This window comes from Cyprinus carpio, chromosome A2 (genome assembly GCF_018340385.1).
Source record: "Cyprinus carpio isolate SPL01 chromosome A2, ASM1834038v1, whole genome shotgun sequence".
NCBI classification, from domain to species: domain Eukaryota; kingdom Metazoa; phylum Chordata; class Actinopteri; order Cypriniformes; family Cyprinidae; genus Cyprinus; species Cyprinus carpio.
Window position 1 is genome coordinate 25536748 of NC_056573.1, and position 13144 is coordinate 25549891.

Consider the following 13144-nt stretch of genomic DNA (forward strand, 5'->3'; position numbering starts at 1 on the left):
AAAGGTTCCTAATCAAAAAAATACTTGAACATCTGATCAACTTGTGCTTGACACAGCTCTGACCTAGCAGTTTCAAACACAGCATCACTGCACAGAATATCAGAATAAAAATGAATGAAACTTGAATTAAAGTCTTAAAAATAAAGGTTCCAAAAAGCGTTTCTCACAGTGATGTCATAGAAGGACCATTCAGAGTTCCTCAAAGAACCATTCAGTGAACAGTTCTTAAAATAACTTTTTTTTTTTTGCCAAGTATAAAGGTGAAATGTAAACAATTTATGGTTGTTAAAGCTTCTTCATGGAACCATAGATGCCAATAAAGAACCTTTATTTATAAGCGCATATAAGAAAATACTTCTATAGACTTTGACTTAATTGGGTCAGTAAGCAACCACCTAGCAACCACTCAAAACACACTAGCAACTATATGGCAATGTGCTAAATAAATAAAGCTTTATGTTGTCAGTGGAGCAGTGATACATAAAAATGAATGTGCCTGGGACCCAATGATGTGTGTGGAAATGGTAAAGAGAAGCAGACCTAGCACCGAACCCTGAGGTACCCCATTGGTGTGGTTAGATACCAAACCTTTAAGTGAACAAGTCTTTAAAAAAAACACACATTTTTGTGCATAACATTAATAATCTAAAGAACCTTTTCCACTATAAAGATAGAATGGAAAAATTCCATGGATATTAAAGCTTCTTCATGGAACCATAGAGGCCAATAACGAAGCTGTATTTATAAGAATGTGTAAGAAAATACTTGTCTTCTACTGTGATGTGACAAACAAGATAGTAAAAGAAAAATCTTAATTAGTGGCGCTTACTAAGCCTAACATCTTTCCTGTTGCTTGTTTGTTTTGTGCCAGACAGTTTGTGCTAAAAACATAATACCTTAAATTGCACAGCTTGTTTAGGTGTGCAATTACTTTTCTGAGGTTTAGACTTACCACTTCCAACTGGCAGCTGATAAAACAGGAAAAATCCCATAAGCTTTGAAGGAGGGAGCTGAGCCAGATACCAGAATCTCATACAGACTTTGACTTGGGGCAGTAAGCAACCACTGAAAACACTATAGCAACCATATAGCAAGGTGCAAAAAATGAAGTAGAGTTATGTGTTGTCAGTGCAGCAGTGATCAGCTTTGCATCAGTAATAAAATATATTTATTTTAATTTAAAATATATATTTTAAATTGTAATGTTTCACAATATTACTAGTTTTAATGTACTATTGATGAAATAAATGCAGCCTTGATGAGCTTCTTTCAAAAACATAAAAAGGTAGTGTATATACATAGATGCATACATTGTCTATGTCTGCTAAACCAGTTTTAAAGGTTTTAGGATCTTGCAAAATATCGGTTCAGTCATGTGTGTCCAAACTTTTGTCTGACAGGTTAAGCTTAATGTGTTGCAAACAAGCATCCACAGTCAACATGGTTGTCAACACTATTAAAATGTTCAAATGGTACCAGTTCCAAACACCACAGAGGGAAAGAGAGAGAGAGAGAGAGAGAGAGAGAGAGAGAGAGAGAGAGAACACCTAACTGAATCAGATATTTTGACTGCTGCTGAGATACAGTAACAATGCTGAAAAGTTTAGACCCGTACTTCGCTTGAAGAAGAAAAGAGAAATTGGACAGCTGTAGCTGCCTGTGTGCTAAATTGCTCCTTTGGGATTTTGAAAATCTGTCGTACTGTAATCTTTAGATACTGTATGAGAATTGCACTAAATACTGTGATTTTTATGTTCCAAAACAATTACATCTTCAGCACTATCCAAATCTGTAGGAATACTCATGAATCAATAAAATACGCAATAATATTTTAAGAAAACATTTGCATACTGCATTTGTAGTTTATTGATGACTTCTGGTACAAAATGTGTTTGATACCATTGTAACAACATCACATAAGTGAAGCATTAAGTTAACCAACAAAAGGTAGGTTTAAAAATACAAATATAAAGTTTAATTGAAAATGACATCACACCATTGTCACCAGGTCTCATCTAGTTACGATTCAGACTGAATTTGCTAGATTAAGGCATCAACGTGAATTCACACTAACTTTTAGACTTTCTAACTTAGAGAGCTACAGGTATGATAATATACTCAAATTAAATGTTAAATTGCACGTGGTGCTTTTTCAGTTATGGCTGTGGTGATTTACAAACAAAAAAACAAAACTGTTAGTGGAACCAGCGCTGCATGTGTGACTGACAGAAAAAATTATTCTGATTACAAAATTGACAACCTACTCTACAGGACAGGCAACCAATCCACTCATGACCACACCAAGGTAGGCTGGTTATGTAAGAGCTCACAATTACTCAGCTTTTATGCTTTTAGCCTCAAAGGTGAAGTGTGTAATTTCGGTAGCACTAGTGTCACCAAATGTAACTGCAAAAATTATGACCCAACCATCGGTACGATCCATGTGTGCGACAGGTCAGCCGAACTGATACCTGTCCCAAACTCATGAGAAAGTAAGCAAACAAGAACAAATGCCACAGAATCACAGTGTTTAAATTGTTTGGGGAAATTAACCTAGTAATGGTTAGTTTTCCTACAAATTTAGTGATCAGATAACAAGTGCACTCGTTTAACAGATTAAAAGAATTTTCTTCAGTTACAAAATCAATTGAAAAACCCCAAACCTAAGACATTTAGTGGGGGAAAAATATGAACACTTGAGACTTTTCAACACTGACAGCAACAGGTGAGCAGAGGTTTGCAGAAGAGCGAACAAAACTTGTGTTCAATTTAAAGCCAATTGTGCCCCCTGGTGGTGAATCCCCTCATATTTTCATTTAATAAAGGTAAATATTCTACATTTAACCAATGACCAGAATCATAACCTTTATTTATTTTTAGGATGAATAAATTGGCAACACTTTATTTTACAGTGTCCTTATAATGAATTACTAAAATAAAAACAATTACTATGTGCAATTTTGCAGAGTTTTACAAAAATGACATTAAAACGTGGTTTATTAGTATTAAGCAGTAGTAGTATGAAAATGTATAATACAATGATCATTGTAATACAAAATGTGACCAACACATTTGCGAATCTCTATCTTTCATCTAAAGTGGGTATAGAAAAGAACCCCCCCCCCACCTTTAAAATAATCACTTTTTGTTCCTTTGCAGCCTGAAATAAAGACGGACACAGTTTTTGTTTTATCCAGCTGTACTTCATTCTTCATTTCCTATGTCACTGTAAGTGTTCAAATAAAGCCAGATTAGAAATACCCTATTAAAATTATTGTTTTTACATATCAAAACGGCAATGTCAGACATAAAAATAACATTTCCAAGGCACTTATTGTGTAAACATTGTGCTAACTACGAACATTTCTATTTGTCACAATACTGCATTTAAAAAGACTTGATATGAAAATTATTCCAAGTTGTGATAACTCGCATTGCTCAGCATCACTGCAATGTTCAGAGAACATGAATATGGTTCAGCTGAAGAATGGCTGAGTTTCCTACTGTAATATGTATGTCTGCCAGTCATGTGACTGTATCCACATCTGGTTAATAGACTCCTACATTAAAACACATTGATTTGTGTGTATTGTGATTCTAATTTCACTTCACTTTATCACTTTTTTCACTTTAATCTATGCATCACATGGGATCATGTTGCAGGGTGCTCGTAGTGACTTGCAGATGGATGTCTAACAGCAGCGTTTGCTGGAGGGAGGAGGCTGTCCTGTCAGTTTAAAGGACTCGTTGCTGTCAGCGTCTGTGTTCTCCAGCGGAGGGATCTGTCGACCTACACAGATATGAGAACATGAACAATTAGGCCACAACCCGGTAGAAAACACTGTGTGTGCATGTTATTGCACTAGATAAAATACAATGACATATAAGTGTGTAGACATAATTAAATGCATCTTTTCACTACACACTGATGTCTAATGTGAAACAGAGGAGATGAAAACATGTTAAAGTCATCATCACTGATTACTAGAATAAAATACTCCACTAAAGGAATTCAATTTCTTTATTATCAATAAATGTACACTACACTACCGAGCAAAAGTCTGGGGTCAGTAAGAGTTTTTAATGTTTCTGAAAGGTCTCTCATGCTCAATGAGGCTACATTTATTTGATCAAAAATTCTATAAAACAGAAATATTGTGAAATATTATTGCAAATTAAAAAGAACTGTTTCCTACTTGAACGTATTGCAGAATATATTTTTTGATGTGATGCAAAGCTGAATTTTCAGCATCATTACTCCAGTTTTTAGAGCCACGTGATTTTTTTGTTTCAGGATTTTTTTTTTTAACAAAGTTTAAAAGAACAGCATTTTGAAAAATAAAAATAATAAATAAATATTTTGGAACATTATAAATGTCTTTATTGTCACTTTTGATCAAATTAATGCATCCTTGCTGAATACAAATATTAATGCACTTAAAAAGAAAAAAAAAATCTAAATCTTGCAACATTTATATTACCTTTACATTTAAGCATTTAGCAGATGCATTTATCCACAGCAACTTACAACTGAGTATAATAGAAGCAATCAAATAAACAAAAGAGCAACAATATCAGTGCTGTGACAAGTCCTGGTTAGCAAGGTGTGTGTGGTTTTTATGTATTTATTTTTAAATAATAAATAATAAGAATAAAAATAGATAGAATAGAAATAGAACAGAGAGAGCTAGTATTAGAGGGTCAAGTTATTATTATTATTTTTTAATAAATAAAAAGAAAGCAAATAGACAGAATTTAAAAATAATAGAGAACTCTAGTGTTAGAGGGTCAAGTTTTTTTTATACTATAGTAGTACAGTTATTGAGCATTAATGTGTTTTATATGTAAATTGGCATTCCCAAAATATTATTAATATATATATATATATATATATATATATATATATATATATATATATATATATATATATATATATATATATATATATCAGAATTAAAATGGTTCCTGCTTCACAGTAACAACCTCTTTACCCTGGTAAAATCACTGTAAAGCACTCCCTGTGAAGCCAAAAAAATAAAAATTTAAAATAATTGTGACTTTTTATCTCATAATTCTGACCTTTTTCATCAGAAATTCAAGTTTACATCTCGCAATTTTAACTTTTTCCTCTGAATTCTGCATGTGCATGCGGTCAGGTCAGGTGTTTAAAAATCCAGGGAAAAAAGAGCCGCAAGATTTTAATTTGTGAGAAATAAGCTTGCATATCAACTCGAGAATGCTTTCGTAAAAAAATAAAAGTGAATAACGAAGGAGATGCTACAGTAACAAACAAGAGCAGTAGCAAGCACTATAAGCTGTAATGATCACGTTTGCTACGGTGGGCCAGATGTGGCGTGGACACTTGGGTAGTTTTAGTGACACTTACTGATTTTCTGAAACAACTCCTCTATGTTTACTGCATTTCTGGCACTGGTCTCCATAAATATGGCTGCAATGGACTCTGCGAAATCTTTCGCCTCTTTAGTTGGAACTTCCCTATAAAAAAAACAAAAAACATTGAATATGAGTAAACAATCAGCTCACTCACAGACATCACTGAGTGTTTGCTTAGCCTGAGGAACATGATCAACTGAGGACAGGGCCGAAGCAAACATCAGAGGGGTTTGTGGTAAATGAGCACTGGACCGCCTGCAAATGTCAAGTAATTATACAGACACAAAGACCGCCAGCTGGGAAAATTACGAGGGAAAAGTGATTAAGCATGATTAAAAATTTCTAAATGGAAACGGCTTAATTAACAGAGACACAGTCTCAGCAAAACTATAATTGAAGGTGCAGTTTCCTGCCATTGAGATGTTGTGAGTCTAAATTTCTCAGAACAGAAAAAGCTCAGATAAACTCTAATAATCACAACTGAAGTGAAACAGCAATCGCAAACCACCTTACTTCCACAATGTGAGGCAAAACAGGATACTTAATGAGGAAAACATCAAGCAGGACTTGATTTTATGCTTCAGGAATTGACAGGATGGCAAGGTATTACATTTTATTTATGAAGTTCTGGACATTTTGATGAATTTGATCTGCTCTCAATGTGCAATTTTGATTTTCTCAAGACATACGGAATATGAAAAGCTGAGCGGCTGCAGGTTTTGGAAAGAAACTTAATGGAATATAATCCATTTTCAGAAAGAGAAAGAGGGTTTTATTAACCTGATATCGCCCAGATCGGTTTTATTTCCTGCGATGGCCACGACTATATCCTCCGGCCCGTGTTCCTTCAGCTCCTTCACCCACTTCTTTAACATCTGGAATGAATCCTGCAGAAACCAGACACATCACAAAACACATGGAGCCTAAAATAAGAGTTTGCTCTTCCGTACATTTCTTTTACGTATCAACTTTGCTTCTCCTGAAATTCCTCAGGAGCTAAAATGAAATAGACACCAACGAGTCAATAACTGTCATCCAGTAAGAGCTCAGAGCTATGAAATTGAGGGTAGAAGCTATAAAATGTGGACAGCCGCTCAGATCATTTGATCGTGGATACATTTGAATGGAAATGTTTATATCGGGATCTTTGAGGTTTGTTTTGGAAAATCTGAGCACAGTTTGAGACACTGATGTGAAATCACTTGGGTCTTTTTCAGTACGAGTTAAATCTCCTTTTAATCTCATTGCTTAAGACACAACTCCCATAATTATAAACCAATAAACAATGAGTCAATCACAATGGCATATTTCAGTGGTTTGCACCTAAAGCACAGTTAAACATGTTTTTTAAATAGAAACAACTTGAAAATGAATTGCACAAACATACTAACTTACGAGTTTTGTGATGTCATAAACAACGACGGCGGCTGCAGAGCCCCTGTAATACATGGGAGCCAGCGAATGAAACTGCAGAAAAATAACATACACTGTCAGAGCTGGGAGCTTTTAAAGATTCAAAAAGGTTAATTTTGATGATTATATTTTAAATAAGGTTAGCATCTCTATTACTATTGCTCTTATATGGGGTTAGTGACTTCTGACAAGTTTTGCACAGGAAAACACCACCTATATTTTCTTTAAAAAAAAATAATATAAAGTGTAGTTACTGTAGCATTATACTGAAGCATATTAGGATGCCTTGTGGTGGTTTTGGTTCAGACAGATGCAGGAGATGTATGACGTCAAGTTCAAAAGGAGACTAGACACTAATATTGAACATCCAGACGTGAACACAAAGACCCGCCAGCACTTCTCAAACTCACACACACATTTCCACCACACCCAGTGAGTCATACTTACAGTGAACTCTGAACTGTGTGTGTGTGTTGGAAATAAAATGCGATTTCTTTAAATAATAACTGTGATGATGTCAAATGTGACTTCGATTGGTCTTGCATCCTTTAATCGTTTGTATCCAAAAATAAACTTCTGTCATCATTTACACACTGTCAAGATATTCCAATTGTAAATGACAGAATTCCCCTTCCTTTTTTAGTTTTAAGTTGGGAATTAAAGGGCACAGAATCACTGACAGGAATCCAAACATGTTTAACCTGTGTGTGTGTGTGTGTGTGTGTGGGATGCTATGAAATCATGCGATGGGTTGTGTGTTTTTAGCCTACAAGCTCTGTTCAGGTTGCATGAGATAGAAATAGATGCACGAATCTGCTCAGAGATCTTCAAATAAACACAAATTTATGCAGGATTGTGACATTGAGGAAGAAAAAGACGGTCTCGGGTGAAATAAAAATGAACAAATAGACAAAAGTTGGACAGAAATGTATAATTAAACAATCATACACCTAAACCCCAATTTCTAAATAAATAAAACAAAATAATCTTTCTCACCCGTTCCTGCCCTGCGGTGTCCCAGATCAGAAATTTGTGAAGTTCATTTCCACAGGAGACGGTCTTAGTTAAAAAAGATGCACTGAAAGAACAGATATTATCATGATAAACATATGATTTGATAATAATAATAATAAATTCAATTTTGATTGAATATATATATATTCATTCATATACATTCATATATATTAAATAATTCATTTTTTTAAATAGTATACATTTATAAACTATAATAATATATATAAACTATTAAATTTTTTTATATAATTATTTAATAATATTCATATACATTCATATATGTGTATATATATATATATATATATATATTAAAAATTATTATTTTTATTTTTTAAATAGTATACATTTATAAACTATTAATATATACAGTATATATATATATATATATATATATTATATACTATTAATTTTTTAAATAATTCATTATATATATATATATATATATATATATATATATATATATATATATATATATATATATATATATATATATATTATAATAGTATACATTTATACACTATTTAAAATAGATGTGTAATAGTCATCGTTCAAGGAGGAAATTGCATCACATGATTAAATATGAAAAAAACAAACAGTTTCTGTTTTAGTGCAAACTGTGTAAAACAAAAGGCTAAAAATATTCTCTTCTCCAAGTGTAATGAGTAACCCCACCGAGAGAAATCAGCATGTGCTGATGTAAACAAAACTGAGAGGAAACAACTGAACTGATCCTGAATCGGCTGTTCTGAACCGTTGGTTTGACTCATGAAGGAATATTTAGACACACGTTCTTCCTCCTCCACATGAGCTGACGGATGTGATTTCTTCACCTCAGTTATGTGTAAATCAAGCGTTTAGTAGAGATGAACTTACCCAATCGTTGGACTGATGTTGTGGTCAAAGTGATCTTGAACGAATCGACACACAATACTTGATTTCCCCACACCTGTGTCCTACAGTTATGAGGAAAACAAAAGCACTGAAACATCATGAAATATCAAACATACAGAGCCAGATCAGATGATGTGGACAATAAGAATTTGAGGTTTCATGTTTTGTTTAGTTAGTTTTCTGCAGTATGTAATTTCTGAAGTATGCATGCTGTACACTGTGGAATAAAAGTTTCTGTGTATAACATACATGGGTGATATATATGACTACAGCATACTGTAGGGGTCGACCGATTATCGGTGTGGCCGATTATCGGCGCCGATATTAAGCATTTTTATTGTTATCGGCATCGGCCATTTTCAAAACCGATTTGCCGATAAAACCATTTTATTTTGAAATGCGCGATCTGGCACTGATCCAGCCACCTCAGTCAGAGCGCACCGCTCTGTGGCCTAGACTAAGCCCCGCCCATCGTCCGTCTGATTTGTTGGGAGTCACGAGCCTGGCCAATCAATACGGCTGGCGCTGCAGGAAAATGTTCCGCTCTCACACCGAAAGCACAGGAGCTGCTTCAGTGATCATCATCACACATCAATAAGTTATCTCTCGAAGGTAAGAATGCAGTAAACGTTCCTGAAGTTGCAATAAATCACTACACTGAAGTTGCAAAACACCTAAATATAATCGATTTATGATGACAAGCCCCGTTCAGTTATTATACCGTGAATTCCCGGTCAATGTCCGTCATTGCAGTGATATGCTTTAACGGATCATCACATCAGTGCTGAGATAGTGAAACTAAAACCTACTTCTCTCACCATTCGGCCAACTTAACGTTATATTGTGAATAGATTATCAACACGAATGAATTCACTCACGTCTGCTGAGGTTTTTTTTTTTTTGTGTTGTTCACATAGCTCCACTGAACAGCGTCCGTTCCGTTAGGGCTCTTAGTCAAATAAATTGCGCATATTTGGAGAAATGTTGCTTTATTCTAACATGATTGCAAAATAATTTATCATACAGATTCAGAATAACCATTATGCAATTTTGAAGAGCTGAAAGGGCATCAAGCGCGAGCTCTGACGCGACGCGAGCTCCCTATTCCTGATTTAGTTATCTCCGCGGCCGCGCTCTCTCATTTGACTAATAACCAGGGTGCGTGCGATTTGCCGGGAGGGATGGGGGGATTTCCCCCCTTCTGGTCTATGCATCCCTGCCTCTGCTGAATAACTTTTATCCCCGGTGGGGATAAAAACATCTTGCAAACCCGCTCTGACGTCCAGATCTGATTCAAATGATTCGCGATACGCGATCCGATTGAAGCGCATCGAAACAGTGAATCATTTTGCGACGCAATGGTTTTAACTGATTCGGAGTTTCAAAAAGCTCCGTTGTTTTTTTGCTCGCTTTCTCGATGTAATTTGTTGTTTGAATAACCGTGGACATTAAATCATTACAATTAATAGGGCCTAACGTAGGCTTACAATGTTTTATTAAACTGAGATCACACTAAATACAATTTCCGTCCTATTAAAAACATTTCATAAAATTTTTCAAAAGCATCCCCCCCTTTGTTTATTTCACAAATCGCACCCTGCTTATAACCCTATGCTAATAACGTAAATTGTCAATAATCTCACATTGCGCGTTTCTGGATGACGCTGTCCTGTATACTTCCTAGTTTGTATCGCCGTGATAAACAGTCAAACAAACATTTTACACATCAAAAATAAAAAAAAAAACACTATTACAATATGGGTTGTGTGTGATTTTAATGCAATTCTGGGTTGCAAATAAAATGCTAAATATAACACACACACACACATACATATATATATATATAGAGAGAGAGAGAGAGAGATTACATTTATTTTCCATTATTTGTTCATTTGTTGCTGTTTAAATTTGCTTTAAGTTTTACTTTGTTTATAGGATGCTGCTAATGGATGCAAGTTTTACTTAGTTTACAGAATGCTGCTGATGGATGCTCCCAGCACTTTTTATGTTTGTTGTTATTATTAATATTAATGTTGTTATTATGAACAGTTCTCAGAATTAAAGATGTGTTAAAATAATTTAAAGAGAGTCTTTGTCAGAGGCCTTTTTATTCTTAATTTTGACATTAATTTTCATTTTTACACAAGTCACATATCGGTTCAAAATATCGGTTATCGGTCTCCTTGATCTGTAATAATCGGTATCGGCATCGGCCCTGAAAAACGCATATCGGTCGATCCCTAGCATACTGTATCCCACAATGCACTTAACCTGACCTTCAGTTTATAGTGAATAAGTGTTTTAAACTTTTGTATGCTGCATTGTTGTCAATTGGACTCATCACATTGGTTATCACATTGGAATGCATTTTAAATCCAGTTTTGCATCAAATGTCTTTAGATTAATTTAAATTAATAAGTCATAAATAACTGTAAGTCACAGTTGGCGATAAAAATTTGCATAATGTGCGCAGTGTCACATGGTGCAGACAATCAGTGTAGTATTATGCTCTTCAGTTAATTTTTTTAAAAATAATATGCAACACGCAGTATATACTGCGCAATATGAAGTGCGCAGTGCGCAAGAATTCCATTTCGAACACAGCCATCCAGCCGGCGGTGACGTGATGGCCGCAAACATTCCAAAAGAATTAATTTAACTTATGCGAAAAATGCCTTAAGTTATATGTTAACATATCACGATGCTTCACATGACTGAAAGAGCAACTTCGAAACGGCAAAACATCCCTGCGTGTTGATTACGAGAAAAGGAATCAGAAATAATCAGAGTTCCTGTCAGTGCGTTTGTGTCGACGGATCCTGAAGCGAATGAAGCCGCAGACGGAGGAATCTCAACTCACCCCGAGCAGACAAACTTTCAGTTCCCTGATGGCCATTATAAAGCACGTTAAGGCAGCTGGAGCATTATTTTAACAGTCCCTGGTCTTGTTTTGTCGACTCTCGTCCATCACGGTCACAGCGGACTGTTCATCTGTAAAACACAAACTCTGATCATCTCCTTCCCAAATCTAACGGAAACCGACTGGCCGAGCTGTCACTCACATCACGTGATGACATAAACCACGCCTCAAAGAGAGAGATTGTTCAAATAATAATTTACATTACATTTACATTTAGTCATTTAGCAGACGCTTTTATCCAAAGCGACTTACAAATGAGGACAATGGAAGCAATCAAAAACAACAAAAGAGCAATGATATATAAGTGCTATAACAAGTCTCAGTTAGCCTAAACCCAGTATACGTAGCAAGGGCTTTTAAATAATATAATAAATAAAAAGAAAACAGATAGAATAGAAAAAGAATAGAGCAAGCTAGTGTTAGAGGTCTTTTTTTTATAATTGTATAATAAATGAAAAGAAAATAGACAGAATACAAAAAGATTAGAAAGGGAGTTAGATTTTTTTTTTTTTTTTTAAATAGAATTAGAATAGTGAGTGCAAAAGTTAGAGGATCAAATAAAGATGGAAGAGATGTGTTTTAAGCCGATTCTTGAAGATGGTATAACTATTCTTTATATAATATAACTACAAACTCTAATTCCAATAAAAATCATGAAATTGAGTGAGCCAAATAAATGTATACCCATTATTATTATTTGCATATGGTTTATTTATCTTCTAATTGTACTATTAAGTAAAAATAAAAAAATATATATATAGAAAAAAAAAAATTGTAGTGTATTTATTATTTATTCACATGAGCTATGCATACACATTGTGTATGCCACACAATTTTAATGTCACATTTAAGTTACCTTTTCATTTTTAAAATTATTTCAAACATCAGTTTTCAATGGTTTATGTTTAAAATATCAAAACATTATTTATTCATTTGTAACTGCAGGTTAAAGTATTCCATGTCCCTCAGAGCTGCATTAAACAGTGAGTAAAAACATCTAAGATGCAGCTTCTGTGTTTTCTCTACATTGCAAAGATCAATTTTGTTGATACTGATTGCATTTGCTTGGTAAAAGCCCAAATGCAAGAATTTGACCTAAAAGATGGTGCACACTTTTAGAAAAAAAATTGTCCATAAATTTGTTGATGTATAATTATTTAAAAGACCTACACTATTTAAAGAGCAAGTAATTAATTGCTAATTAAAATCATATTATTACATTAACCGGAAACAAAATTAAATATGTATAACACACATTAAGTGGAACTTTTAATTATTGTATTTTTTATTTCTTTATTTTTGTGTGCCACCCCATGTTTAACTGTGGCCTCATCCGGCCCCCCTTATTAAAATTTTCTGGGTGCGCCACTGTTTGTATCCAGTGGTTTTCTCTGCCTGGCAACTTACTTCTTGTGTTAAATTAGACCATATACCTTCATAACTGTGTTAATAATCACAGCAGTCACAGAGGGCATCCAGCAAGATCCTCGCCTTCATCGCAGGAGCAACAGG

The 13144-nt window shown here is 34.4% G+C and overlaps 1 protein-coding gene across 1 annotated transcript; it reads right to left on the minus strand.

Moving 5' to 3' along the window:
- Positions 1–1842: 1842 nt before the first annotated feature.
- Positions 1843–11768, minus strand: LOC109079455 (ras-related protein Rab-31-like). The gene is made up of 7 exons (XM_019094605.2): positions 11573–11768; positions 8695–8774; positions 7804–7885; positions 6790–6861; positions 6175–6281; positions 5387–5496; positions 1843–3790 (listed from the first exon to the last, which is right to left on the minus strand). Exons 1-7 carry the CDS (start codon positions 11606–11608, stop codon positions 3693–3695), a joined length of 585 nt encoding a protein of 194 aa, XP_018950150.1. The 5' UTR covers positions 11609–11768; the 3' UTR covers positions 1843–3692.
- Positions 11769–13144: the final 1376 nt, after the last annotated feature.

Coding starts and splice junctions, on each gene's coding strand:
- LOC109079455 (XM_019094605.2), bottom strand. CDS start 11,608: ATGGCCATCAGGGAACTGAAAGTTTGTCTGCTCGGG. Junction 7,886..8,694: donor AACATCAGTCCAACGATTGG/GTAAGTTCATCT, acceptor CTGTTCTTTCAG/TGCATCTTTTTTAACTAAGA. Junction 6,282..6,789: donor TTTATGACATCACAAAACTC/GTAAGTTAGTAT, acceptor TGGTTTCTGCAG/GATTCATTCCAGATGTTAAA.